Genomic DNA, 23,561 nt, shown 5'->3' on the forward strand with positions numbered 1-23,561 from the left:
GATCTCTAAGGTTTGGACTAGGTGATCTCTAAGGCCGGTTCTGAGCTCACCGCAGTCACTAACCCGCCGTACCAGACTCACGCAGCCGCCTGTCCGGGATGCCCAGCCTACCCCAGAGCCGTCCTGCCCCACTTCAGTCTGAGCGGGGCCGTTCACCCCCACCCCGTGCTCCCCACAGCCAGGGGAAGGACTGTGCCAGTGCCAGCGTTTTTATTAAAAGCTGCTTACCTAGTTACTAACAAGAGGGCTTTGAAAGAGCGAGCTCCAGAGGTTAATTGTGGCAGTCATTAGCATGGGCTGGCGACAGGCCTGCTGCCTTGTTCCTGGAACAAAAGCCTAGGCCTTTCCTTTTTATTCCTGTCTCTTGTTTCTGCCTGTGCTAAATGACCTTCCTTTACTTCTCTTCTGTTTCAGTCCCCTCATTTGAAAGCACCTTTTTGTAAAATATTTTTTTTTACACTTCCCTCCACTCCCATTTGTCCACGTGCCTCGGCAAATCATGTCTGACTGCAGCAGCAATAGTGTGAGCGCACTTTTGGCCAGGAGTCAAGCCTGTCCCTTTCCCTGCTCCCCCAAAAGCTGGCAGGGGGCTGGGGCAGGACCACGGAACTGCCTCTGGCTGCAGCCCTTCGCAGCAGCGCTTACAAACTGTTTAGCAAGGTTGAAATGTATCCCCGGGTTAACTTGCATTCAGGTGCTGACGCTCGAGCTTTGTTCAATCCCAAGGGAAGCCAGCGTGCCCTCACATTTACTGCCTGGAGGACAAGAAGGGACAAGGGCACTTGGTTGAGGCACAGCCAGCTCGAGACGTGATGAAACCTGAGATGAGACCCTGCGGAGCTGGGAGCAGCGAGCATGGTGAATGATCAGTATCTCCAAAGTGTCCGGTCCTGAGCAGCTCATGAACTCCAGCACCAAGGAGGGCAAAAGCCCCAATAAGTTGGTGGTCGCTTTGGAAACTGTTATCCTGGTGTCCAGAGTCCCCAGGGTGGCACACAGTGATCCTGGTATGGTAAATCAGAACACCTGCCGGCCAGCACTGACCGCCAGACCCGGGCTCTGCCCTCCTTCCTTACCCACCACCCAGGCACACGCGCCTTGTGTTGAACTCCCAGCCCCGTGCGAGGCTCCCCCCAGAAATGAGCTTCCCAGTAGTATGTGACACTGATCCACGAAGGAGTCCCCTTCCCCCCCACCTCCCAAATTCCCCTCCTGCCCCCTTCCCCATGGTTTATAGTGTTGCCCATGATGCAGATGGTGCCGCAGTGCTGGGGCATGGGAGGGCATCTCTCCTCACATGCCTTCCCAGCACCCTCTCGATGCTGTGGAGAAAGGGGTCTTGTAGCTCCAGCATGAGCCCCAGTGTCCAGCGGGGCTCAGCAGGCATTCCTGCAGCCTGGCTTAAGTCTGCTTCTTTTCCCATTCCTGCACAGAAAGCAAAAGAAGTGGGGGATGAGGAGACATCACTGGGGGAGTGAGTGCTGAGCCCTTCAAGGGTGTCCCTCCCTACTCAGGGCTTTGGACCACCCCAGCATCCTCAAAGCCTGGGGTCACTGCTGCCCCCATCATCATGGAGGTGATGCTCTCTCGCCCCTGCCCACCCAGCCCCGCACCTTCCAAACGTCCCTGCAAGCCGGGCTCATGCCAGCAGTGAGTGCTGCTAAGCTGGAGCAGCCTGGCCGCAGGAGATGCTGGCAGTACCCCCTGCTTTTGGGGCAGGGAGCATCCCCAGTCCCCAGATTTTATGGTCAAGGAAGGGGGACAGGATAAAGGATAAGATTTCCCATGGGGCTGGGGAGGAGAGGAGAACTGAAGCAGGACCTTGGCCTTCCGCAGCACGTTTCCCGTGTTGGCAGGGAGGATGGAGGGACTTCTTTTCCTCAGTTCAGCTGCACAGTTAACGGGGACCAAGTGCTCAGGGGGGCTCCCGTTTGGCTTGTTTGTAGCTTCCTGTGGAAAAGGGTGAGAAAGGAGGAGGATGATGTAGGAGCAAGGACGGCCAGAAAAAGGCACAAACTTTAATGAGGTCAAAACTGATGTGGCTGAACCTGACGCTTTGCTTCCCACTTCTGTCCACAATGGGACAAAGCAGCAGGAATGTCCCCTCTTCCTCATGTGCTGCTCCCCCAGCCACCCCACTGCTGGGGGAAGCCAGAGCCGTGAGAGCAAGGAAGAAGGGATACACACCCCATTCTCGGTCTTGCTGGTCACAGCCAGCCCCAGGGCCGGCCCTCCCGCCAGCGACTGCTTCAGCCGCTCCTTCACTTCGGTCAGCTTGAGCTCCAGGTCCACGCGACGCTCCTCCTTCTCCCGGCACTGCTCCTCCAGCACCGCCACCCGCTGCTCCAGGTCCTGCAGCTTCGTCCCTGCTTGCACAAGCACACCCAGCTCAGCGTCTCTGCCGGGGGATGAGGCCACGGGGATGGAGAAGCCACTCATCCTCCTGGATGGGGACGCTAGATGGGGCTGCCAGCCCAGCAGTCTGCAGCAGCCAGCCCAGCTCACAGCCACAATGTCACCGCCAGCTCAGCATCCCCATCCCACCCCAGCTCCCCAGCCTTCCCTCTGTGCCCGAGCACCTTCCAGCATCCCCTGCTGCAGAGCTCGGACGGCACCAACAAACCTGCGCTGCCCTTCATGGCTTCCCGCAGCTCTCGCTTCTCTTTCCGCAACAACAAGAGCTCGCTGCGGATCGATGCTTTCTCCTTCTCCAGCTTCTCCTTCTCTGTCAGGAATCGCCTGGCGTCCTCCTCGGCCCGGTTCTTCCCATACCTGTACTGGTTGGCATCTGCACGCACACGGAGAGCCCAGCATGAAGGCTCTGGCCCCAGCTGCACCAATGCCACCTACAGCCCAGCTGAGCTGGTGCAGCACACCCTGTCACCGTGTGCTGGAGCCGGCCAGACTCCCCGTGGCCACAGCCCCCCGTGGGGATCCAGCATCCTCCCACACCGGCCAGGGTTCCTCAGGGAGGCGTGCGGCTGAGGGTCCCCACTCACTCGACGCATGCCTCTTCACTTTGACTTGCGGGTCCACTCGCCACGACTTCTCGCTGCAGGAGGAGGCATGGCGCTTCACCTGGGCCCCTGCCGGCCGCCCCGGCTCCTCCTCGGCCTGTGGTGGGGACGGGAGGGAGGGCTGAAACACCCATGGGGCCTTCACAGCCTGGCCAAGGCTCCCTGGAGCATCTTCTGTAGCCCAGCCACGGTGATGGGAGAGGATGAGCCCCTGAGCCACACTCACCGGGACCTTCTCGTAGGGAACGTCATCGTACACCACGCGGGAAGAGTCGGGCCGGTGGTCCTGGGAGGAGCTGGCCCACCTGTGAGAGGAGGGATGGGGTCTTACTTTCCAGGGCATCCCTGCCAGCCCCGCAGTGAGCCCCTGCATCTCAGAGGGCTCCTGCATCGCTCTCACAGCTTCGCTCAGAACCCTACCCTACTGTGCATATGCCTTAAGTCCTTCACCAGCGTTGATGAAACACCTTCCATTTTCCATCCTGCCCAAGGAAAACTGCCCAGTTTTGGGAACCACCAACCCCCTGGGACACCAGATCTCCCTGAGATCACAGCACAAACCGTGCCCCAGCCCCCACCTTTTCTAGGGAACACATGGGCTGAGGGTCACCATCCCCAGCCCAACGCTCTGCCCCCAGCACAGCCCCTTCCCAGCGCTGCACAGCAGGACAGCCTTACAGGTAGGAGTGCCTGACAGCCGTCACTATGTTGGCGATCGTCTCCACGTCCACATAGTCGTAGTGCAAGGCCTCTGGTGCTGTCTGAGAGCCCGTCTCCACCAAGAGGAGACCCAGCCAGCGGCCCAGGTCTTCAGAGCAGCTTGCCTGCAAAGGAGAGAGAAAGGTTGGGGTGCATGCCCAGCTCCTGGCCTCTCACTCCTGCCTCCCAATGCAAAGCACTGCTGTGAAGAAGGGCCCTCTGACACAAAGCATGTGTGCAAGACATAGGAGCTTCCAAGAGAAGGAACACAGGCACATGCAGGAGTTTCCCATCCCAAATCCCCAGCTCCCCCCGCAACCCGCCTGCTTCAGCCCTGCCAGTCTCCTCCCTGCGTCCAGCCTCACACACCTGCACGGCTGCCTCGTCTCAGCCAAGTGATGCCCTGGGCTTCCTTAGCATGCAGGGCAGGGGAAAACAAGGCACTGCTTGCATGCAAGCCGTGATCATCACAGGAGATGCTCTCCCAGCTTGGCAACCCCCTTCTCACGGACCAACACCCCCTGCACCCCCACTGCCCGCTCACCTCCAGCGCTGCCACCTCCTGCCCATTGCGAAGGATGCGGAAAGCGAAGGGGTGTTTGGGGCCCAGCCCCGGGACCACCTCGCAGCCCCGGAGGACGATGGCATTCACGTGGGTGCGCAGGTCAGTGCGGTCCTTGTGGAAGTAGAGGGTGTTGCCCTTCAGGCGACACCAGCGCTCCTTCCAGCACTGGTTGACCAGGACGCTGAGGTGGCCTGGGGGGTGGCAGGGCCAAGGGAAAGGTCTCAGCACCTGCTCAGCCAGACCTTGGGCAGGCTTTGATGAGACAGGGCTGGCCAGAGATTACAGTGTGGCTCCCTACTTGTTTGCTCCTTCTGTGGCTCAGTTTCTCTGCAGAGAGCCAGCTGGGACCCCTGGACCCAGGTGAGGTGCCAGCTCAGTGCCACACAGTCACCTGAGCCTGTTTTCTGGGGAGACATGGGTGACCCCTCGCCTCCTCCCCACACACCACAGGAACATGCAGAGCTGGGATTGGGCATTGTTTTGTAGCCCAAGGCAGTGTCACAGCCCTGCCGCAGCTTGGGGAGCTTGCCTCCATCCCACTGCCCCCTAACCCCGCATCTGCCCCCCATACAGCTCGGGTGGGGGAAGGATCCCAGCTCCCCACCGCTCCCGGCCCCGTGCAAGCTGAGCCCCGTCTGCCCCGGTGAGCACGAACCGCAGCACGGGATGTCCTCCTCGGTGGAGGAGGTCTGCGTGTCCTCGGGGGAAGGCTTCTTCTTGGAGAAGCTGATGATCCTGGTGATCTTCTTCCCTGCCGCCCGGCTCATCGAGCCCTTCAGGTCAGCCAAGCCGCTCTTTTTACCTTTCCCTGGAAGGACAGGGTAGCTTTGTGCCCCTGGCGCGTGTGACAGCATCCTGCTTCATCGGGAGAGGATGCTCCCCAGCTGTGGTGCACGCTGCTGGACCCCCAGCCAGAGGGACGTACCGTGCTCGCCGGGCTCTCTGCGGGCCGCCGAGGAGCCGGTCTCCCCCGTCGCCACGCTGTCCGAGTCCGAGGTGTGTTTCTCCTGTGACAGCCGCTGCAGGCGGAGCAGAGCAGGCACCCTGTCAGCAGCCCCCAGCAACAGCCACGATCAGCCCTTTGTCCCTCCTGCACAGGGCTGGGATGTCCCCCGGTGCCAGGGGAGCCCCGTTCGCCTTCCCCAGCAGCGGGGAGCACCATAAGCCCCACAGAGCTGCTGTGAGGATGGGAAGGATTCCTCACGTGGCACCAGGAGCTCGGGGTTCCCTCGGCCCCGTGTTCCCTGTGCTCAGCCCCAGCAGCCCCACACAGCCCCTCGGCGGGGCGGTTAGAAACCATCACCTTATCCAGGTCCATCTTGCACGGCATCGCTGGGGAGGTGGGGGCTTCCATCCCACCCGTTGCCGGACTGCTGGCTTCCTTTATCACCTGCGGAGACAAGCCCCAGTAGCCACTCAAAATGGATCTGAGCACCAAGGCTGCTTTCCCTGGCTCAGCACACTCCCACCTCGCCACCAGGGCTGGGCTGAACCACGGGGAGAGAGGTCCTGGCTGCTGCAGGACGGGACAGCATGCCATGCCCTGCTCAGGACACAAACTAGTCTTGCAGGTTTTGTCAGAGACACCTCACGACCCCCCATTTTCCAGGCAGGCACAGCGTGGCTTGCCCAGGTCATGTAAAATGACCCTGTCCTCCCACGTTTGGGGTAACAGCTGGGTTTGTGGTGTGCACAGAAGCTCCTTTCCCACCCACGGCCCCCTCCTCCTGCCCCTGAACAAAGGCAGGAAAGGGCCACGGGGAAGAGGAGGGGGAGAGCAAACATCCCCAGCCCGCAGGGGCTATCAGCGCCGGAGACGCCCAGGCCCTGGGAAGCAGCTGGTCACCCCCCTGACTGATAAGAAATGGGAGCAAAGCCCCCTTCCCTTTCCAGGGGGGCAAGACCTTTCCCAGGGCAGCCTCCTCTCCACCCCAGCTCGGGAGGATGCCAACGGGGCTCTGTGGCCCCTGGGTGGTGCGAGGGCAGCCACGGTACCTTCAGCCACTCCTCAGCCTGCTCCTTGCTCTGCACGGCCAGCACCAGCGCTTCGGCTCCCGGCAGCGAGAACCGCAGCTCGTGCTTCTTGCGCCGCCCGTCCTTTGGGACGTAGATGACATTGCAGGTTGCCAGGGGCACCTCCACGTGTGGCTGCCGGTCTTTGGAGCTTTTGTAGCACTAGAGGAAGCAAAAGGAACAGCTCAGGGCTTGGCCAACACCTGCCTGTCCCACTGCTGTGCCGGGCAGAGCTGGGTCCCTCTCAGGGTCCCTTACAGGTGGCACAGATGGAGGTGGCTCAATCTCTGCAACAGCTCTCATTCCATGGGGTCCCAAAAAGAGGAGCCTTCCATTGACTTGCAAGGGAAGTGAGGGCAGGATCTGTATGTGCTGCGGGGCAGTGGCCGCCTTGGGGCAGAGTCTTGGCTTGGATAGTGCTATTTTTCTTCAGCTTGGACCCAACCACCCTCATAACCCAGCAGTGGGTTTCTGGCCCCTGCCACCTCTGGGCTCACCAGCAGTTTGCTGTCCCGTATGATGGTGAGCTGCTTGGCCCACTGTCCAAAGCGCTTCTTGCGCAACAGGAAAGCGCAAATCCTGCAATCCTTCACCAGGTTCATGGAGGCTTCCTCTGAGGGCCACTGGTGTGTCAGCTGCTGGCCCTTCCCCTCCTCCTCCTCCTCGTCATACGACTCGTAAGAGCTGCTCATCGCATCGGAGTCATTGTCTGGAAGGAAGCAGGCGAGTCACCCCGAATGGCACGCGGGGGCCCTCCTGCCAGCAGTGCTTGCACCCTGCCAGGGCTCCCCGTGCCCGTGGGCTCCAGCACAGAGCCGGGGCTGGGTGCTGTGATGGATGGGCTCCGTGTCATCCCCTGCGAACAGCAGCGTTTCAACCCCAGCTGTCTCCATTTCCCTTCCAAAGCAGACAGGATGCTCGTGGGCCAAATGCCAGTCCCAGGTGCATCTATCCAAACCTCTGAGCTGGCTAATTTCTTTGCAAGCTTCCAACGCTGAAACCCAGGATTAAACCTTCTACCCACAACAGAGGATCACGTGCTGGCGCTCTGCCCCACACCTGCCATGTGGGGCACAGAGAAGCAGGGCCCCACAGTGTCCCAGTGGTGGCAAAGGCAGCTCAAGCAGAGCGCGAGAGCTGTGTAGGCAGGGACATCCCTTCCCCATGCTGGTGACAGACAGCACCGATTATATCCCTTCCACAGCATGAGGGCTCTGGCTCGCGTGACAAACAGCACTCCATGCTCTCTGCTTTTTGCCCAGCAGCCTCTGACACACGAGAGGTCCTCCAGCCCCAAACCCACCCTCAAGCCCACAGCCCAGCCCTCAAGCCCCCATCTCAGGGCTGGACTTTGCCAAAGCTCTCCCCTCCCCAGCAAGGGCACCCGGATACCTACAGGAGTTTTTTTGCTCCCCATTCATCCTGGTGACGGGGTAGTTGCTGTCTGCATCCTCATAATAACCATCCTCGATGGAGTTGGGGGGGCTGGAGCTGTCTGCGGAAGAAGCAGAGGGCAGCTGGGGCTGTTATACCTGGTTTCCCCCCAAGGATGCTCGAAGCAACAAGCCTGTGAGCTGGGGCAGAGCAGATGCCTCCCAGAACATCTCAGCATTGGTTTCCCCCAGCTCCAACCTCTCCCCATCACCCCATTCCCAGTCATGCTGGAGCAAACAACTCCACGCAATAACAGTGCAACGGGATGGGAAGGAAGCAGGACAGGAGCGATGCCGGTGGGAGCAGCGATGTTTCCTTCCCCAGGACGAGCCGTCCTGCCCACCAAGCACTGCCTGCTTTGCCAGGCGGGGGATGCAGCAGGAAGCTTGTGGGGCTCCCCCACCCTCCTGACACCCCGGCACAGAGCAGAACTCACTACGGGAGGTGATGTATTCTGGGGACTTGCCAGGTCCCAGGGGCAAGGCTTCCTCATAGTAATCCTCAGGCGGGGGAGTGGTGGGCAGCGGTGGAGCAGGGTCCACAGGAACCTGCAGTAGAAACGTCACCAGCATTAAACCTTCAGGCAGAGGAGAGGGCCATGAGTGCCAGCAGCTGCCGCAGTGGCAAGGGACAGGAACAGGTCCCAGCCCCAGCCGCTTCCCTGGGGAGGTGCAGGGCACACCTCACACGTGGGCATTCAGAGACTTACAGTTTTTGCCGTCTGGCTCCTCGCCACCTCCAAGCCAACACCGTCACTGGTGTCCCCCTCCTCCTCCTGCATGTCCTGGAGATCCCGCAGGTCACAGTCTGCCCAGGGGTAAGTGGAGAGGGTGAAAGGAACAGGGAACCTCAGAGCTGGCCTCCCTGCCATGTCCCCCAGGGACCCTCAAGGAAAGCACCCATCGTCCTTCACTGGGAGGGTGCTGGGAGATGGACAGTGCTGGTAAATGCAGCTGATGTGTGGACCCCCCGTGGCCAGTCCCCAGACAGCTACAGGGGAGCGGGAGCAAACGCCTGGGGTGATGCTGCCCACCCTGGACACAAGGACACAGCTTTCACCCTCCTTGCCCTCCTTGTCAGCGGGGACCTCAGGGCCAGCACTGCACCCACCCAGCCTGACCCCCGGAACATCACTCCAGGTCACCCACACATACCAAACTCCTCGAAGAGAGACTCCACGAAGCTGGTGCCATTGCTGAGGGACGCTGTGTTGACATACATATAGTCCACGTCCTTCCCTGGGAGCGAGGGGATGCTCTTAACCCGGGGCTGGGCAGGGTGGCCAGGGCGAGCACCAGCACCCCTGCTCCCCACAAACACCAACCCAAGGACACAGGCCAGTGCACCCCACCATGCCATGGGGTGCTCCCCCAGAGCAGGAATGGAGGAGTCCCCAGGGATGCTGCCGCCCCCCGAGGAGGGCAGGGAAGTGGGAATGCTGTGAAGCCCCAGGTGCACGTCCCTCCCGGCCTTCCCGCGGAAACCCCTGCGCTCAGCAAAACGGGCGGCAGGAAGATGAAGTGAAGTGGCCTTTCCGCAGGGAGCAGCCCCCCCGCAGCCCCGACGCCAGCCCGTGCCTGGGGCAAGGAAAAGCTGGGAAGCAAGAGCAGGAGCAAAGTGCCCCGAGGGGGCTGAGCAGGTGCTGGGCGCTGGGCACAGGGGCAGCTCATCCCTGCCCTGCAGATGGTTTTCCCCAGCGTGTTGGGGTTTTGGCCTGGGGCAGTGCTGGGGACAGACTCTGCCCCTGGGGACATTCACCAGCCCTGGGGACAGCCACCATGGGAGCAGGACACAGACCTGCAGGTGGCTGCAGCTTCTGCAGGATGGTGGAGACGGCCAGCTTCTTCTCCTGCGTGGTGGCGCTCAGGTACTCATGGTCCAGCAGCCTGAGCAAGACGCTGAGCTCTGGCAGGAGCTGGTCCAGCACTGTGGGGAGCAGGAAAAAGCCCATCAGCCAGGCTGGTGTCAGCGTGCTGGGCTTGGGACGAGGCAGAAGGGGCTGAAAAGTGTGGAAGACCCCAGGATGGGCATCTTCCCCAGCCAGCCTGGCACGGCTCCGGCGGTGTTTGCTAAGTGCACACGTGCTCCTTCCATGCACAAGCTTTTCCACCTGCACGCAGACACCAGGATGCAGCCTGCTGAGCCCATGAATGGAAACACCAGCTCTGCAGGCTACTGGACAGCTATCAAAGGGTTCAGCACACAGATTTTTCCACGTAGCTAAAACTACATCTCTGTCCACCTGACAGCGTATTGCTGCTGGTGCCCCCTCAGTGTCACAGACACCGGGTGTTAACGGAGGGAAGGAAAGGAAACCACCATTGCCACCTGGCAATGCCACCCAGGGAGATGTCCTCCCACCCCTCACCTGCTCAGACCACCCATGACCTCCCAGGCCAGTGTCACCTCCACAGGGTCACCATACACCTCTTCACTCTTCTCTGCCCTGCTGTCACTCTTCCCCTGTGTCACCCCAGCTCACCCACACCGCTCCGAGGCCACTTGGCTCTTCCCTCCAGGCACGCAGCCACTGCCCCAGGGAACAGTCCTTCCACCCCCACAAGCTGTGGCCCAGAGCACAGAGCGGGTTCCCCAGGACTGGTGCTGCCCAAAGCAGGGACAGTGCAGTAAAACCAACTGCTCGTTCAAAGCTTTTTGGCTAGCGGGGAACCCAGCATGAGCAGGTTGATGCAGATCAGTACCCAGCCAAGACAAGCCCTTGGGCAAGGAGACAGCGTGCCCAGCCCCACATCGTGCCCGGCCCCACATCGCCGCCTCCCCAGGACACAGAGCAGGATGCAGCTCACAAGCCTCTTCCTGCCCCCCCGGGTGATGGGCTTCTATCTCTGCAGACCTTCTGCTTCCTCCTCCCTCCCCAGCGCCAAGCTAAACAGCAGCCTCAGCCCTTTCGGCAAGGGTGGCTTTGCCAGCACCCATCTCCTGTGGACAGGCCAAACCAGGACAGGTACCCTCCAGGCAGGGAGAGGAGCCTCAGCGCAGCTCCAGGAGAAGCAAGCGAGCCTGGGGAGCTGGCAGCATCCCCCAGCGCATGGGCAATGAGAGCTCCCTCCATGCAAGAGCCTCAGGCACGTGGTGAGCAAGGGTGAGCACTCAGCTCCCACAGCCCGCTCCTTGGCCCTCTGCAGAGGCAGGAAGGGACGGAAGGGGGACAGAACCTCCATGGGGTGTTTGCAGAGAGCTGCATGGGCAGGATGGGAGCAGGCTCCTGCTCAGCAATGCCATGGTGGTCCCCAGGTGAGACGTGCTCCCCTGCAGGGCTTCGTGGGGCAGGGGACCAGCAAGGAAGCAGCTGGAACAAAAGCAAAATGTCTCCCTGTCCACCCAGAACCTGCAAGCGTTGGGGGAGACACCCATCTCCCAGCTGCCCCAGCTCAGCAGGCTCTCAGCTGGCCATGAGCTCCCATGGAGGAGATGGGACCACAAACACACCTACATCAGCTTCCCACAGGCACTGAAACCCAGGCCATGGTGCTCACCAGGATCCCCATCCCCTTGCCCTGCGTAGGACATCTCCATCACAGCCACCAGCTCCCGTGTCAAGGCGTCAGACCAGCTGAGGGTGAAAGCGCAAGCGGGTTTCTATTAATAGTGGCAAAGCAGGCAGCGTGCATGGCGAGGGGGACGAGGAGACCCCCCTGCACAGGAGAAGCGATAGCGGCCGATAAGCGAGGGTTGTTGCTCGGCTTGGCAGGCGAGTGAGCTCATCAGCAACACCCCGAGCGCCAGCTCTGAGCCGGGGTGCACGGAGCACGGCGTGGGGCCAGCACTGAAGGCGCCTTTGTTTCCCCCCAGCTGAGCTGTCCCCTTCATCTCCCTTGTTAAACATTCTCCGAAATACAAGGGGGGGTGGTCAAAGAGGCCTGTGATGCCAGGAGGGCACATGGCCCGCTGAGTGGAGCCTCTGCCCAGGGGAACGGAGGAAGAGAAGGAATTAATTTCCTACACTCGTTAGGCTGCCAGCCTAAACCAGGTTAATGGGGTGGCTGCAGGAAGCAAGGGGAGATTGCTCCAGGGTTGCTGCGCAGTGCCAAAGTGACCGACCCAAGGTCACCAGGTGAGCAAGGACCAGTGCGTTACCTCTGCAATAGCCAGCGGGAGCGAGCACAGACCCCGCACCAGCGAGCGCAGACCCCCCACCAGCGAGCGCACCCCTGCCCCTGGGGCTCTGGCCAACAGTGTGAAACGCGGCGGCAGCAGGACATCAAAGGGCTCCTGGGGGGAAGGCAACACAACATCAGAGCAGCCACAGGCGCCGAGCAGGTGACGCAGATGAAAAGGGACACTGTGTCCCCCACCCACTTGCTCATAGGACAGCTTTGGCATCGCACCTGCCTCTGATGCTGACAAATGTCTCCCGCCTGCTGCTTTCTTCAGGAGCTTCTCTTGCAACCGAAGTCCTGTGGGATGGCACTGCCTTGCTGGGCTCAGGCTTTGGACACAGACATCCCAGGACAGGGAGCAACACCAGCCTCCCCTCCCAGAAACTTACTCCTCTCCATGTTCGCAGCCTGTCCCACTGCTGTGGCAGGACGGGGAGATGTCAGTGAGGTCTCTGAGCCTGCAAAAGCCCAGAGCCATGGCAGCAGATGGCTTTGGCATTAGCTAATTCGGGCTGGATGGGCTGTGGGGACCCAGGGCAGATCTGCCAGGACACGGTGAGCCAGGGGACCAGCACCAGGACACTGTTGCTGGCCAGGACGGCGGGGCAGTATTTCATCTGCTGCTAAAGCCTGCCCTAGAAGCAGCGCCAAGCACAATGCGGGCAGGGGAGCACCCCAGCACCTCTCTGCACTCTGCACCCAGGTCAGCTCCATTTTTAGACCCCACGAGCACTCCCCCACTCAGGGACCAGCTTCCACAGTGTGGAGATAAGGGTCTAGGCACAGTCCGCAGCTGCAGAGCCCATCTCCCCCTCCTTGGCCTCTGCTCCAGCACAAGAGCAAAAAATCAGATCTTGTTCCAGCAACCTGCAGAGATGAGGAAGAGGAGGATGAGGAAGAGGCTCTGGCCAAGCCAAAGCAGGAGTTGTCCGGTGTACAGACCCAGCTTTTGCAGGGGGAGAGATAAAACAATGCCTGTGGAGTTGTCACCCCAAGCAAAGCTGGTCTGCAGCAGAGTCCCAGGGAGGGGAGATGCTGTTTCACAGCACAGCAATGCTGCAGTGGGAGGTGCACAGGGACCCTGTCCTGCAGCCGTGGGTCTCCCGTCCTCTGCCTGCCCTGGCCATGCTTCCTCCCGCGCCAGGTGAAGGATGGGGGCGAGGGGACGGGGGGAAATCGGATGCTGGGAGTGACGGCCATTGTTTGTAGCTAAAATAAAAACCAAGCAAAAATAAACCTTTCCTGTTGGCAGGGGCAGGGCCCTGGGACACCCTGCCTGCCTGCACAGGGCTGCTTAGAGCTGCCATTGGCAGTAAACAAACGTTTATAGCTCCTGAGATGCCTTAAATAGGTGGGGTGTGGGCCAGAGAAGAAGGCACAGCCAGGGGCCACTCCAGCACCTAGTGACAGTGATGTCCCATCTCCAGGAGGAGCCCTGCAGGGAAGTCACCCACCCTGTGGGACAAACAGCACCAGCACTGCTGGAGGAGTCACTTGCAGGAGATAAACTGCTTTGCCCTCTCCACAGCCTGATGGGAGCACGAGACACCCGGGCACCGGCACGTGTCCCCATCCCTCACTGCACAGGCACGTGTCACCATCCCTCACTGCCTGTCCCCAGCTCCTCCTGCCCCAGCGCGGGCTATGGGCATCACCGCAGGGGCAGTGTGCTGACAGCCCCCTCCAGCCCCAGCGCGCTGCTTCTCCCCCCAGCAGGGACAGCTTTCCCCCACTCCTTTTCCCCCTCCTTGAGGAAGACCACGGCCTCCCAAGCTCTTTGCTGAGCTCCTGGGGCAGTTCCTGTTCCCGTTCCCATTCCCATGGAGGTTTCTTTCCGATCAGGAGGAGGCAGCTGCACAGCCGGCGAGGAAGTGCCTTGGCGGGGGAGGCACAGCGCTCCCAGAATTGTTCCTTTGTGCAACAGACAGGAGGACAAAGTGCTGCCTGCACCCTGCCTGCGGCCAGCGCTCCTCCGGTGCAGGCAGGAGAAGGGCAGCGCTCAGCCCTGGGCGAGCAGGGCTTCCCAGCCAGCCATCCCCCAGCTGGGTGTGGGGCAAACTGGGATGACTGGGATGGGCTGGTGGGGCCAGGAACACCAGCCTGGAAAGTACCTCCTCCTCCCAGTATGGAGCAACTAAATCGGAGTGCTCCAGCCCGGGGGGTTTTAGAGAAAAGCCAGCCATTAATGACCACACTTGAGCTCTGGCAACATCCCATAACAGTGGAAGATTTGCTCAGGGGCCACTTGATGTACATGAATCATCTCCTCCCTGGAAACAAGGGCCCCTTGAGTGGGGCAGATGAGGGGAGCGTCTTGGACTCAGCATCCAACAATGTCAGCAGAAGCCCAAGTGCTTGGGGCTGGCTCCGGTGTGGCCAGGAGCCCCCACCCTCCCCAGCTCTCCAACCGCCCCCACTGGTGCCTCTTCCCCCCCTCACTGTTGTTAACCCCCTTGCCACTAGCCCCAGGACCCCAGCAGCCATCCCTGCTCCCCCAGCAGCTCCCAGCTTGGGCACCGCAGCAACCCTGGGCATTGTGGAGCACAGGATGAGCTCAAACCTTTTGATCCATCCCCCAGACTCTTGGCACCTCCCTGCCACCTCCCCATGGCACACCCTGCACCCAGGCAGGGACACGTATCTCCCGGGCATGTCATCATCATGACCTTACAGTAACTAATATCCATAGCCGATAAGCTTGGAAAATCAGTCCCAGGAGAAGAACATGAAACCTGCATGCTCAAGGGGGCAGAAGGTCCCCCCACCAGCTCTCCCTCCCGGTGCAGTCACCCACGGGCTTCTCTCCTTACATGAAGGGGCCTGCAGGGTTCACAGGGTCCCCCCATCCCATTCCAGCCCTGGGAGAGGGGGAGATGTGCAATCAGAGAGGTTACGGAGTAAGAAGCCTGCCCTGGCTGAGCCTCCCTCATCTTTGGCCTCTCTGCTCCTTACGCACAGCCCAGCGCTGACAGCAGCTGGGGGATCGTTTCCCAGCACGACCCCAGCGGCACAGCCAGCTCCGCTGCTTTCAGCAGCACTGGCGTGACGGGCCCCGCGTCTGGCCCGGTGTCTCTGCCAGCAGCAGCTCATCTCTCCGGTATAAATAGCTCTGCAGAAAGCCTTATCGCATGGCCTGGCTGCCAGCTGCCCTCCCACCCAGCAGAGACCGGCTAAGCAGAGAGTCCAACCCGGGGCACCGTGGCAGAGCCACTCTCAGCCCCACTGTCCCCAATCCCTTCTGCTTCACCCCAGCCCTCTGCACTAAAAGAGTTTCTCAGGACCCTTGGCAACCCCAAAATACAGAGAAGAGCAAGGGGAGCAGCAGCACAAACCCAGGGGATGGTGCTCTGCCCGGTGCACCCAGCCAGCACCAAGAGTGCGAGCACGAGGGAATCGGCTGCAGGAGCAAGACCCCAAATGCCCCAGTCTCAATGCACTGTTTTCTGGAGGAGTGACAGCTTCACATCCTCACCACAGTCTTACACATGAAAACAGGAGTCCTGAATAGAGAGAAGTGTAATTACAGGCCGACAGAGCTCACGCAGGGCAAAGATTATCACCTGTATTCACACCCCTGCCAGCTCACGCACTGCAGAAACCAGCACTCGCTGCTGTGGGGCCACTCAAGCCTCTTCTCTCTATAAACGGGATAAAGGAGAAACTGGAGAACCAGGGGGTCATAGTGGTTCCCTTCACACCCAGCCCAGTGCTGGCAGCACCCCCCTCGCAGCATGAACCAGAGTCGGGGTTCGGCCCCAGCTGGGTCGAGGCTCTCCTGGCAATGCCCATGCTCAGGGCACAGCTGCGGGTGGGACATTTGCCCCTCAGTGGCAGCGACCGCCCATCCAGAGCTGCAGCCCCTCACCCTGCCCGCGCCTCTGGGCACCACAGCCCCCTTGGGCTCATGGAGGGGTGTCGCCTCCCCAGGGCCCCCCCCACAGAGCCACGGGGCATCAGAGGGGCCAAGAGTCTCTGAGCTGGCACGGCTGCTGGAAGAAACACACAGGGCAGCCCTTGTTGGGCTGCAGAGCATGTCCTTCCTCCCGGTAGCTTGTATGGAAACACAGCAGCTTCAGAAGTGGTGCAGGTAATAATTAACAGGCTGATTGAATCACCCACAAACATCTCCGGTGACCCAGGCAGATAAGGACCCTCCGGTGCCCCGTGCTGCAGCCCCAGTCCTTCTCCAGGGGCTGCTGGGGCTGTCGTGTCCTCCGCGGATGGATTTAGCAGCTCTTTATCCGCCTCCAGGAGAGGACTGCGGTCATTCGCTTTAGCTCACCAAAAGCAAACTTTATCCCTCTAACCCAAAGAGGCTGCAGCTGCCCCCACCCCTGAGAAGGACGCAGAGGTTTCAGGATCACCCTCCCTCACTGCTGAGTAGAGCAAGAAGTTGAGCAAATAAAAGCAGGCAGGTGAGATATCGCTCAGTGACCCTGGTCATGTCCCCAGCCTCCTCCCTCTGCCCCGGAGTCCTGAACCCTGGGGGGGTCCTGAACCCTGGGAGGGTCCCAACCCCAAGTAGAAGTTGTTTCCAGCCACAGCTCAGCCCAGTCAATACAATTAACTCTGCAAATACGCATGGACCAGATTCAGCGCTTCCAGGCTCCATTTCAGAACTCGGTGCCAGTCCCAGCGGGTGCACGGCAGGATGCTCTGCCGGGCCAGCCTGGGAGCAGGGCTTGGAGGCTGCTGGCTGGAGAACACGTTTAGTTGATGAATGAAAAAGAGAGGTTTGAGATGCCCTTTAAAGGAATAGTCAGGCAGGGACGAGACCTGCTGAGTAATGTATAAAAACCAAGCTTCAGGCAGAGGGGGGATGTTAGGATTAGTTAGAACCCAGAATAAACTGTGTTTTCTCCAACCAAAATCTTGGTGTTGGCCTTTTCCAAACAAACTCCGCAGTGCAGGGAGCAGCAGGTTGGCCTTGGTTTCCCCTCTGACACTGGCGGAGGCCCCAGGGCCAGCGCCACAGCTGCTTGCTCACCCCTGCAATGGGGAAGCCCCCCTGGGTCTCACCTTCTTGCCTGCAGCTGGAGCTGGCTCGGAGCTGGGGGGACCTGCAGCTCTCCCCACTCTGTAGCTCTCCATCTCCACCAAACCTCAGCCTCCAGGACAGCAGCAATCACAGCTAACTGCAGGAACTGTGGTTGGAAACCCGCTGACTCAAGCACCCTGGTGCTGAGGGTGGTTGTCCCATGGACATGTCCGCTCGACCGCCCTGCACCCAGGCAGGCACAGCCTTATCACCACCCAGGGCTGCGTGGGTGCTCCACCCCCCAAATCTCCAGGCACCCCAGCCCCACTGATGGGGGTGGGAAGCTCTCTGCATCCTAAAGGGCTGCTCTCCATGTCCCAGGTGTCCCCCTGCCCTGAAGCCAAGGTCCAAAACTTCTCGGGTGCAAAACCTGACCTACAGGAGTGAGATGGGGGAGGCTGGCAGGGCTGACACGTGTTTCTGGGAGGAAGGCTCACCCGAGGCGGTTTTGCCTGGACCCTCAGAGGCAGAGGAGGGTGCGGGACCCTCGGCTGGCCGGGGGCGGGTGGGAGGGCGCAGGTTTTGCAGGAAGGAGCTGGCAGATTAGCCGGCAGCCAGCTCTGCTTTCCCAAACACCTTCAGCCTCATTGCACAATGCAGATCCCTCTTTTCAGAGGAGAAACCACAGACCCCCTGTGGGGGAAATATCCCCGTGGAGTCAGGCGGAGGGAGACAAGCACCCAGCACCCAACCCTCTGTGTTAGCATCCCTGCCCTCCAGCGATGCCCTGGAGCTCGGCAGCTGTGCCAGGCACGATTTCCCTCTGCCCGGCGTGGGGATCAGGACCCTCTCAGTGGCCACCCCAGCCCTGTCCCTGCAGGAAAGCGATGTTCCCGGGCTGGCGCAGGCAGGGCACGGCAGAGGGTCTCTGTGTTTGGGGGCCGGGGCTGTGCTGCCCCGGAGGACTCTCAGAGGGCAGGATAAGCGTATTTTCTCAGCTGAGAACAGCCCTTCCGTTTCCTTCCCTTGCCCAGCTCTGCCGGGAGCATCAGGTGCAGCGGCAAGGCCACCGGCCCAGAGCATTTCCTACCCGCTTAACCCCTGCGGGGCAGGGCTGGAGAGCCAGGAAAGCCGGTTTATCCCAATGGGAAAGCTGACAAACTTGAGCACAGGGGAAGGTGAGGCTGCTCTGGTTATTGCTGATGGCTCTGCTGGTGCTGGGAGGGGTTCACCATATCTGCTTTTAACTCCAGGATACAAAAGCCAGCTATCAAACCTGTTCCTGTGTAACTTCTATTCCTGGCTCTGTCCTTTGCAACCTCGGTTTCCCAAAGCATAAGGTGACACTGGGACCACATGAAAATGGGAGGCTGAACCCACGGGACAAGGAGCCAAAAGGGGGCTGTTGCCTCATCAAGCTGGGTGGGCTTTATGTTCAAAAAAAACCCCAGAGGAGAGCCAAAGCCATTCTTCAAACAGCTCCTTACACATCTCCTGCTAATTGCCAGTGATCAGAACACACCAGCATCTCCCAGAGCTCCCTCCTATCACTTCCAGGATCACATACACATGAAACCCACTTAAAAAAAAAAAAAAGAAGTATTTTGAGCATGGAAATCCCTTGCAGCAAAGATCTGTTTTCGTTCCAAACTGTTACGAAATGTCAGTGTTTTCCCCGGCCTGCCAAAGAGCATGCCTTTGATGTGATGGGAGGCATATCAGGAGCAAAGAGGGAAGGGGCTGCAGCAGCCATGCTGTGGAGGGAGCCTGGGGAGGGAGGGCAAACGCAGTTATTTTCATCCTTCCCCACTGCAGAGGCTACAGATCGTCAATGCAGCGTCTGCAGAAGGACCTGAGCTCCCCGAGTGCCCCGCAGGGTGACAAAAGGCTGTCGGTGGCTGCACAGGTGCTGTCCCTGTGGGTGGCAGGACCCGCTCCATTCATCCCATGGGTGCCTTGGCAGGAGGTGCCAGGCCAGGTGTGTTTGCACAGAGTCGGGCCTGGGGGAGACAATGCAGAGCTCCTTGGGAGGTTTCCAACCAAACTGTCCTGCTGCTGCCCTGGAAGAGTGACATTTAATGGGTATTCTGCAGGACTGACAGTTGTGCCATTAATTTTAAGGTTCCTTATATGCAGGAAGAGAGATGTGTTTCTCAGGACAGAGCTTTAGCTGTGCCAGACTGGGCAGTAGCTAGTGTAGGGAAGGGTTAAGGGTTAGGACATTAGTCTGGGATGCCAGAAACCACTTCAAGCCTTCACTCTGCTAAATCGTTATCTCCTGTCCCCAGCAAGTTATTTGGCTATTGAACAACAGGCAAATCTTGGGTCAAGCCCAGTTTTCACTCCCTGTCCTCCTCTGAAAAGCTTTCCCACTGTTTGGGATGAGACAGCTTCTTCAAAATCTTTAAACAAAGTTTTCCTGGGCTGGAATAAGAACCACCCGCTGGCTTTGGGCGAGAGGATTTCAGGCCGGTCAGCGCTCAGCGCTGCTCCAGAGCAGAGTGCGTCAGCCTCACCGCTCGGCACGTTTGCACCGGAAAACAGCGTTTCCAGGTCAAGAGCAAAGGCGGGAAAGAGGCAGATTTTCCAGACAGCCCAGGCAGATAGGACAGTCCCCAGAGTCCCCGGCTGGAGGACACTATCCCGCAGCAGCCGGCGAGGGCACCAGCCTGCTCCCTCCCCTCTCCAGCAGCGCCTGCTGCATCAGGCACCTGTGGTGTGCAGGGCAGGTCTGTGTCCCCCCGGAGCAGCCAGGCTGGGTTCAACACACATCCAGTACCTACAGCGAGACCCGTTTCCCGCAGTTAAGGGCAGTGTTGCACATGGAAGGGTATTGGAAAATACAAGGGAAAAATAACTCCAGTGCCTCCTACCTTGCTCTGCATCAGCATCCCCGGAGCCGCCCTCCCACCCTGTGTTGCACCGCACGGGGTGGGCTCAGCCCCTTCCCCACACGGGCCCTGGCCATAAACAGGCGGTGGCCCCGGGGCAGCTGAGTTTCAGCGGAAGGAATGGCTGCAATGCGGGGGAGAGCTCGGCACTTGCCCGGCGCGCTAGCAGCTGGCCCGATCTGTGTCTGTCACCCATCCCGCGCCCCCTTCCACCGGGCGGGATTCTTGCTGCCCGCTTGCAGGCGGCAGGTCAGGAATGATCCGGGCTCCCTCCCACCAATCCCATTCCTGTGGGCAAGCTGGAGCCAAGTTTATCCCTGACACATCTCTGTCGGCTTTGCTGGATTTAGACCCCAGATAAGTTTGGGGCAGGACCTAAATTCTGGTGGCACAAAAGGTCAGGGAAGAGTCACTAATGAGGAGAAGCCATGTGCAAGCACAGCCCTGCCGGAGCAAAGGCTCATGGCACAGATCACCTCCCGAATCACACACACATGCACTTTTCCATCTGCACAACCTGAAACAACTCTGCAAACAGCCCACAGCACCAATTCTCCCAGTTAGCTGCTGGTGTAGAGTTGAGCCCCGCACTGGCTGCTGCCCAGCCTGCTGAGAAAGGCAGCACACTTGGCTGGAGCATGGAAAGCAATGAAGAAGCTGGTGTATAATAATGCAAGTGCAAGTCAGGGGCTGAGGGGAGCTCCAGGTGAAACGGGGGCTGCCAGAGAGCAGGCAGGGGCTGGGGACAGGGCACAGAGCTCCTGCCGACCACTGGACCCAGCACCCCCTGCACAAGGGAAAGGAGCCCAGCGACACCCCCGCACCTCCCCTCCCTGAGCCACAGCCCCCAGAGGGATCCGACAGCTCGGGGTGATGAGCAGGAGGGTCTGGAGGAGGTTTACATTAGCAAAGAGCCATCCAGGTGCCAAAGGCAATTCATTACAAGCACTCGAAGCAAAGCAGGCAGGCACTGCTGCCGCTACCATAGAAGGCACCAGTGAGGGGATAAAACAGCAGAGCTGCTTCCCCCCTGGCAAGGCCAACCTAGGGAGCAGTAGCATTGTGCCTCGGCCCGTCTCCATGAAGCTCCAGGATGGTTTCCACAGCATGGCAGGCACTCCCTGCCCTTCCCTGAAGTGAGGTCTTGGGTCTGACTTTTGGGGTGGGCTGGGGTGCGAACAAGCAGCACCCACAGCAGCACCCTCCTTTAGAGACAGAAAAGCCACCCTGTCCAGCTGGCAGGGTGAGCTGCAGCCATGGGGAATGGCTGTCCCTGTCACTATCCTGCTCCCCTCCTGGGCTGCTGGGCACTGACACCGCTCTCCAAGCACCGACACCACGAGCTGCAGCTCAAGAGTAGAACTCCTCATACCGCATTTCCATGGCGGAAACACAACCCCATCCTTTTACATCAGGAAAGGGAACTCTTGACCTACGGGTCTTTCGGGTGCTGACCCAGAGCTGCAGACACAGCACTGCCTGAACCCCTGGGACTTCAGCATGGTCCCAGCCCGCAGAGCCAGGGCGATGCCTCTGGCCCCCCTGTTATTATTGTTGGCTGGTGCTTCTGTAGCACCTCCAAGGACCGGTCAAGGGCCAGGACCCTGGTGCTACACCATGTCACCACCTGCTCCTCCTCTGCAGCCCCAGACCACTGTTGAGCACCAGCAAGCAACAATCCCCCCAAAAGCCTCCCTCTGCTCCCCTCAGGGCCCTGCCAGCCCCAGCAGAAAGCCAGGACCTTCTCTGCAAAGTTGGCCCGAAGCCCTGGCAGGTTTATTCATATCCCAGATCAAAGCCTAACAGCTACGTGAGCCTGATGCCACAAGCTGCAGGCGGGAACCACACATGTGGGAATGCAGCCGCTTCCCAGCAGGGTGGGGATCAGGCCCTCTATGGGTTTATGAGACCACCGGCATCTTCCTCAGCTAGGGAAACTCTCTGGATCTGATCAGCTCCATCTGGAAACACCAGTCACCTCCCTTTCTACGACCATAATTTCCTCTAACAAGTGCTTACACCCCACAGGCTTGCTTACAAGCTGCCGGCTTTTCACCCATCTGACCAGCAAAAAGAAACTGGTACCAGTTTGTGTCCCAGCTGGCCCTTCCGCAGGGCTGGTGGGTGGCGAAGGCACCCTGGAGGGAGGGTCCCACATCGATCCGGTGAGCTGCACCCGACCGGTTGGGAAGGGATGGGAAGGGATGCGCGACCCGCAGCCCCTCGCCCCGGGCCCCCCCTCTCCCCGCCGCGCCGCCCGGTCCCGTCCCGGCCGCTCCTACCGCTCAGACGGTCCATGGTCCCGGAGGCGCGGGCAGCACCGGCCGCCCCGGGAGGCGCGGGCGGGCGAGTGGCACCGGTAGCAGCCGCCCGGCGGGGCCGGGTCTCGGCTGCGGAGCGGCCAATCGCTTCGTCCGCCCCTCCCTCGGTGCACGGCAGCGCCGAGCACCGGCACGGCCCGGCACGGCACCGGCAGCCCTGCTGGAGGTGTGTGTCCAACCCGGCAGGCGGGCGGGGGGTCTGTCCCCATCGCTGCTGGGGCAGCGCGCACCTCCCTCCAACCCCCTTGCACGGCTGAGGGTGTCCCGGGGTTCCCCCCCACACTCCGTGTATCACCCCCCCGATGCTGCCCTACACCAGGTGCGTATCTCCCGCAGGTGATACCACCCAGGGGAGGCCCCACAGCAGGCGTCGAGCACCCCCAGCAGTGGCAGCACCCCAGAGCCCTCCATGGAGGGTGGGGGTCTGGAACCGGCCACCTCCACCTGCGCACTCCCTGCCGGTGGGGGTTGTTGGTTTGGGCAAAGATCCAGAACGAAGCCCCCACACCCAAAGGCACATCCACTGAGCAAGCACAGTGCTCCCATACCTGCTCATTCTCTGCTTCACCTGTGCTGCCTCCTTCTCGCCTCCCACCCCAAAAACCCCCTTCATATCTGCTCCCCCCGGTGTCCCTCATATGCCCAGCCTCTGCCTGGCCATGGTGCTCATGCCATCCATCATCACTGTCCTTCACCAACAAGGACCTCGGGGGAGACCTGGGTTTGGGAGACTCATGGGGTGCACGAGGGAGTGTCCTACAGGTGGAGAATGTGTGCTGGAGAGGCTTCCTTAGCTCTCAGAGGCAGCAATGAGCCCTGCCTCAGTTTCCCCATCTTTGCCATGCAGGCAGTTGCTAAGAACAGTTAGTTACTGTCCATAAAATGCTTTGAAAATGAAAAGCTCCCCACTGTTGTATTATTATTACTAATAATATCCTCCAGGCTTTATCACTGAAACTGCTGCTGGAGATGGGAGTTTCTTAGAGCTCCAAACGGCTGAGCTTCATTCAAGAAGCTGTAGTTTACATGGATGAGATCACCATAAATACAATCAGTTCATTTACTGCAGCACTAAAATAGACAGGAGCAATTACCAGTGCAATATTGCCATGTCCGCCTCGGGCCCCAGCCCCTTCCACACCACCATAAAGCTCCCAGAGCTGGGGCTGCTGCTGCTGGGCGAACCCCTGCAAGGGGACCCGCATGTCTCCCCTGCCTCACACAGGACCCTGGTGATGGCATTTTTGGGCAACACCCTGGGTGCTGATGGCGCTGATGGCAGGGAGGGCATTCAGTCCACCTGCTGGGAGATACCAGCACAGGAGGGTTCAAAGGGGACCAGAACAGCCAGAAGCAGAGCTGGCCTGTGGCACGGTGAAGGAGACCCTCGCTGTCCCCTCGGAGCTGCACTGCCGACCCAGCTCTTGTTCCCCACAGCTTACTGGTGTTTTTGGGACTGCCCAGTCCTGCAGTATGCCTGAAAATTGTGCCAAACAAACAAACAAACAGGAAACTAAAGCAC

At 60.1% G+C, this 23,561-nt stretch overlaps 1 protein-coding gene across 2 annotated transcripts; it reads right to left on the reverse strand.

Moving 5' to 3' along the window:
• Positions 1-193: 193 nt before the first annotated feature.
• AFAP1L1 (actin filament associated protein 1 like 1) lies at positions 194-22,076 on the reverse strand. 2 transcript variants are annotated; one of them, XM_082063739.1, is made up of 19 exons: positions 22,001-22,076; positions 9,526-9,654; positions 8,883-8,966; positions 8,438-8,535; positions 8,165-8,276; positions 7,691-7,789; positions 6,792-7,003; positions 6,277-6,456; positions 5,585-5,671; positions 5,207-5,300; positions 4,937-5,089; positions 4,261-4,472; positions 3,696-3,841; positions 3,244-3,322; positions 3,000-3,114; positions 2,624-2,788; positions 2,188-2,366; positions 1,822-1,950; positions 194-1,425 (listed from the first exon to the last, which is right to left on the reverse strand). In XM_082063739.1, exons 1-19 carry the CDS (start codon positions 22,014-22,016, stop codon positions 1,402-1,404), a joined length of 2,313 nt encoding a protein of 770 aa, XP_081919865.1. In that variant the 5' UTR covers positions 22,017-22,076; the 3' UTR covers positions 194-1,401. The 2 variants fall into 2 exon arrangements, with proteins under 2 accessions (XP_081919865.1, XP_081919866.1); XM_082063740.1 differs by lacking the exon at positions 22,001-22,076 and adding an exon at positions 10,135-10,149.
• Between the last annotated feature and the right edge of the window lie 1,485 nt (positions 22,077-23,561).

The sequence above is a fragment of the Streptopelia decaocto genome, assembly GCF_964273445.1.
Source record: "Streptopelia decaocto genome assembly, chromosome: 12".
Lineage (NCBI taxonomy): Eukaryota > Metazoa > Chordata > Aves > Columbiformes > Columbidae > Streptopelia > Streptopelia decaocto.

Bases quoted from the DNA above. Each gene is read 5' to 3' on its own strand.
- AFAP1L1 (XM_082063739.1), bottom strand. The intron at 8,967-9,525 runs GTCTGTGTCCTG...CCTCGCTCCCAG, and splicing joins GAAGCTGCAGCCACCTGCAG to GGAAGGACGTGGACTATATG. The intron at 3,115-3,243 runs GTGAGTGTGGCT...TCCCCACCACAG, and splicing joins TTCCCTACGAGAAGGTCCCG to GCCGAGGAGGAGCCGGGGCG.